Source organism: Primulina huaijiensis, chromosome 8, assembly GCF_012295235.1.
Source record: "Primulina huaijiensis isolate GDHJ02 chromosome 8, ASM1229523v2, whole genome shotgun sequence".
NCBI lineage: Eukaryota > Viridiplantae > Streptophyta > Magnoliopsida > Lamiales > Gesneriaceae > Primulina > Primulina huaijiensis.
The window spans coordinates 20113107-20117602 of record NC_133313.1 but is presented as its reverse complement, the minus strand read 5'-3'; the positions used below and the strand labels follow the sequence as shown (position 1 = coordinate 20117602).

Sequence of the window (4496 nt, the reverse complement as noted above, 5' to 3'; positions counted from 1 at the left end):
ACTTATCATGAAGTTAATTTAAATAAAGACCAATTAAAATTATCTTATATCGAATTTTGTAATATTGAATCCCTCATTATCGATATAAACATAATATAGCAGAAATTTTGAATTGAACAGTTTCAAAAACACATAATTCACGAACGGAATCATCGGTGTTTAATAAATAACAATAGGACATCAAATTTAGTAGGTCTATTGTGAGAGATGCAACTGTCATATTTACAATAATAATTAATACTTTTGACATAAAAAGTGATTATTTTTTAATGAATGATTCAAATAGTAGATCTGTCTTACATAATACTATTTGTGAACATTAGCATCGAGTGTGATACTAACAGATGACTCTTTTCTTGGATTCATGTATCTTATTATGAATCATATCTAGGACAAAATCACTGCACCTATCCGGTGATTTTTATAAATCGAGATGACTAGAAAACACGAAGGAAGTGACCTTAAACTGGTTTCATATCTGGGACATTTAGTGATGATGAGGAGTCAAGATTCGACTTTGGAATATTGAGTGTCGGGATAATGAGATCTCTTGTTCTTGGCGTAACCGTCATCGTCAAGCCTTCTGTTGTATGAATTGTTGCTCCTGTAGTCATTTTAACCTGTAAAGCAGCGTACATGACACAGAGAACATCGATTTTTTAAAAACTTTTACGTGTTGCAATCGAAATGTGCGACTCACAGGAGGTGCTCCGAGGGCCATTTGGAAGTTGAATCTACGGACGAGCATGGCCACAGCCACTACAGCCTGCAAATCAATAGATGTATCATATCTAGTCATTTTACGACATGTTATGATCAGACAGAAACATCAGCACTTGATCAATTTAGAATTAATGACCTCAAATGAGGCAAACATGTCTCCGATACATTTTCTTGGTCCTCCCCCAAAGGGCAAGTAGCTGCAACAGCAAAATTAGCGGCACTTCAAATTTCTCGTTTATGCAGCAGTGGTACAATTGCAATAAAATTCCTACAAGATTCCGAAGTTGCATTTCCAAACATGCAACTAATAATCTCTCACCCATTTTTCTAAATTCAAATTCTAAAATATTTCCGTGTTATGGGTACTTTCTTAGTTCAACTAAACAAAAACAATAAAAATAAGTAAATCGTGTTATAATACAATTAGTTGTATCAAAAAAAAAGAAATCAAACCTGAAATTTTGATTAGTTTCATTGGGATTAGGACCATCTAAGTGCCATCTTTCAGGATTGAACTTGTCAGCATCTTCCCAATGTTCCGGGCAACGGTGCAAATTCCAAACAGAAATGAAAATATCTTCTCCACTGCAAGAAAACACATTCATGAGAAAGAAACAAGTTCGCAAAATCAAGATTCAGAGGGAAAGAAAACAACCTTTTAATTGGGTATTCTCCAAGTACGTCATCTCCAAGAGACCGACGAACCAAAACAGGTGGCTGGGGATAGAGTCTCAGGGACTGTAAGAATCAGGGAGAACTTAAGTTAATATTTAAATGTCTATTCCAAAAAAAATTAAATGTCAAGATGCTAAAACTTCAAAAATAACAGATGATATTTGGCAAAGGCATTTCCTCACTTCATTAATGACTCTAGTAGTATATTTAAGCTTCTTCATGTCTTCCATGGTCGGGAATCGATCGCCCAAAACTGAATCAACCTAAGCATGGTTTCATAAACAATGCAGCACTACAGTTAACAGCCCAAAATTGAATTAACCTAAGCATGGTTTTATAAACAATGCAGCACTACAGTTAACATATGCAAGTGAGGATGTCGACGCAAGAAGATCCGAAAAATAGTTTAGACCCACCTCGTTTCGAAGCTTATCCATGACACTAGGTTCCTGTAGGTTATAAGAACACAAAGGGGATTAGAGGTATCATACCGTTATGTCTTGGAAAGGATTTAAATGTCATAAAACTACCTTTGAAAGAAGATAAAAGGTCCAAGTGAGCACTGCGGCAGATGTTTCGTGTCCAGCTATCAGCAATGTCATTAGATCATCACGGAGTTGTTTGCTCGAGACCTACAAATGACAGCATGAGAAACTTGCCATCATCAAATTCATATGCCAATACATACGTCCAAACTACAGAACTGGTTTTCATACATCATCCCCTGATGCTAGCAGGAAATGGAGAATACTAGGATCTTGTTCATTCATGTATTCCTCGTCAAACAGCAACTCTTCTTCATCTACCATCCTCTGCAAATGCAAGAAATCAAAACAAAATAAACTTCCCAACAAAAACTTAATTTATGATAATAGTGGTGCTAGTGGATAATAGTACAGGAAAATTGTTAAGATTAATAAAAATAATAAGCAAGCATCTGATATGACATAAAATAATTATACCTTACATATGGCAATCAGATCATCAAGCGTATCATTAATCAGCTTCAAAGCTGTGTTGACCTTCTTCAGCTTCGGTGAAATATCTTTCCATATGGGAATCTCCCAAAATGGAATCGGTGCAACGCTTCGATCTTCTGCTTCTCGCAATACTGTGTATACAGCCTGCTCTAGGCAAGATGCCATGAGTTAAACAGTGATGTGTCAACAAGCACTTGGATGAAATCATACAAAGAAAAAGCCAATACCTCAACTATTCCAGTATCAACTTCTAAAGAATCAAAATCGTAGTTAAACACGGCTTTCCCAATTATATCTAATGTCAAATGGGAGAAAAGGGACTCCATCTCCACATCCTCACCATCAGATGCAGCAGCATCAAGCTTCTTGCAAAGTCTATCTGTGGCTGCTCCAAACAGCTTAAACATTGATGCTACGAACTAAATTTGGGATAAGAAATATCCAAGAAAAAAAGTATAAGGAGCAATATTCATATGAATATAAGAGAATAAAACCAATTATTTATTTCAGTTTGAGCATTTCCTCTCCTGAAAAGATATCACGGCTCACCGAAAAATAGCATAGAAATAAATGTGAAGTTTTACAGCACCCCGATACTACCTTTTGATGCAATGCTGGAACTATAGCCCGTCTCCTGACACGCCATACTTCTCCGTCGGCTGGTATGAGCCCTTTGCCCATCACAAAGTCAAGAATTTCGGCTAAAATACCCTGGCAACAAAATCAAATATGGGTCTTAGCATGAAGATCATGAGTGCACAATAGGAACCGGATATGCATTATTGCGCCACTTTACCTTTGAATAACCTTTTGGATTGTCTTTCAAAATATGTTTAGCAATCGCAGGATCCGACACTATTAAAAATGACTGCAATGCAAGCCTCAACACGATTACTCACTGAAAACACATTTCCCAAAGAAGGCTTTAAGGAAAAAGACAAACCTTGGGACCGAATTTTAGCCTAAAAATTCCACCATAAGTTAAGTAAAGCTCATATAGAGGAATGAAGAAGGCTTCGCTTTGGATGGCAGAAATTGATCCTTTTGCCTCTGGAATTCTCGGGTACTCCAAAGAACCTCCCGTCAAATTGAATATGAAGTCAAGCAGCTCTTCGGGCACGCCAAATTTCAACAACATTTCTTTCATTTGCGATTGAAAGCTATCATCGACAAACAAATATACACACACAAATGCACAGTCAAGCTAGTCTTTTAGCTTCTAAGTAAAGCACAGGTACAAAGTCCAACACATACCTAGCCTTCTTGACTGTAAATTCACCGGAGGATATTCGAGTCGACAGCTCGGTGCGGTGCTTCTCCTCTGACAGCCTCTTCACTTCCTTTTCGGCGTCATTTCGGAGATCATCGTCATCACCCCCGCTGGGACCTCTCCCATTACTCGAATACGAGCAGCTAATCAACCAATTACTCCCTGAACACGAGATTAACCAAACAATTACCCAAAAAAACAAAAAACAAAAATAAAAAATCACATGTTATACATGGTGCCCATGCGAACTGTTCTCACCGACGTTTCGCCTCAGCTTAACTACGCGCTTGAGTCTGACTCTGTCTGATTTAGAGCGGAGGATTTGGGGGGAGAACTGAGGAAAAGACAAGCTGGCAGCCATTTCGCTAGAGAGAGTGGGTACGCAGATAATGCTGGCGAAGAATCGACTCTTCGAAGTGTCAGCTGATTAACGCGGACAACGGACAACGGACTACCTTCCAGGAAAAGGTGTGGAAAAGGATGTGTACAACTAATAAAGATTAATGTACTACTACAATTGAGCGAGTCTTCTGTTAGATCTAAAAAAGGCGTGGCATTAGAAATAATCTCAACCGAACCACTAACGAACAAGAAGAGGTATCATTTTCCACGTTCGCACTTTAACGTCTCAAAGATTCGGTACTCTTTTCCGAAAAAACAGTATATTACTGATTCAATACGACACCTAAAAAATAAGATATGCATATAAAACTCGGCTAAATTAATCCAAAAATATTTATCATTTTTGTTGTAATAAATATTTATCGTAGCTTAAATTATTTCGATTATTGATTCGAAGGTAGAGATTTCAAATCTATAATAACAAATATTTTGGTTTGTTTGAGAAA

At 37.3% G+C, this 4496-nt stretch overlaps 1 protein-coding gene across 2 annotated transcripts; it reads right to left on the bottom strand.

Moving 5' to 3' along the window:
• Positions 1 to 291: 291 nt before the first annotated feature.
• On the bottom strand, positions 292 to 4075 carry LOC140982319 (protein LUTEIN DEFICIENT 5, chloroplastic-like). Of its 2 annotated transcripts, none has more exons than XM_073448795.1 (16): positions 3898 to 4075; positions 3633 to 3810; positions 3322 to 3538; positions 3175 to 3246; positions 2979 to 3089; positions 2606 to 2797; positions 2361 to 2522; positions 2115 to 2210; positions 1929 to 2030; positions 1815 to 1847; positions 1581 to 1661; positions 1379 to 1461; positions 1177 to 1308; positions 860 to 920; positions 701 to 766; positions 292 to 620 (listed from the first exon to the last, which is right to left on the bottom strand). In XM_073448795.1, the coding sequence occupies exons 1-16, from the start codon at positions 4007 to 4009 to the stop codon at positions 462 to 464; spliced, it is 1857 nt and encodes a 618-aa protein (XP_073304896.1). In that variant the 5' UTR covers positions 4010 to 4075; the 3' UTR covers positions 292 to 461. The 2 variants fall into 2 exon arrangements, with proteins under 2 accessions (XP_073304896.1, XP_073304897.1); XM_073448796.1 differs by having other exon boundaries at positions 3907 to 4075.
• Between the last annotated feature and the right edge of the window lie 421 nt (positions 4076 to 4496).

Excerpts from the sequence above, each read along its gene's own strand:
- LOC140982319 (XM_073448795.1), bottom strand. The coding sequence starts at position 4,009 with ATGGCTGCCAGCTTGTCTTTTCCTCAGTTCTCCCCCCAAATCCTCCGC. Across the intron at positions 3,090-3,174 it reads ATCCAAAAGGTTATTCAAAG|GGTATTTTAGCCGAAATTCT; the intron begins GTAAAGTGGCGC and ends TTTTGTTGCCAG. Across the intron at positions 1,462-1,580 it reads CTACTAGAGTCATTAATGAA|TCCCTGAGACTCTATCCCCA; the intron begins GTGAGGAAATGC and ends TGATTCTTACAG.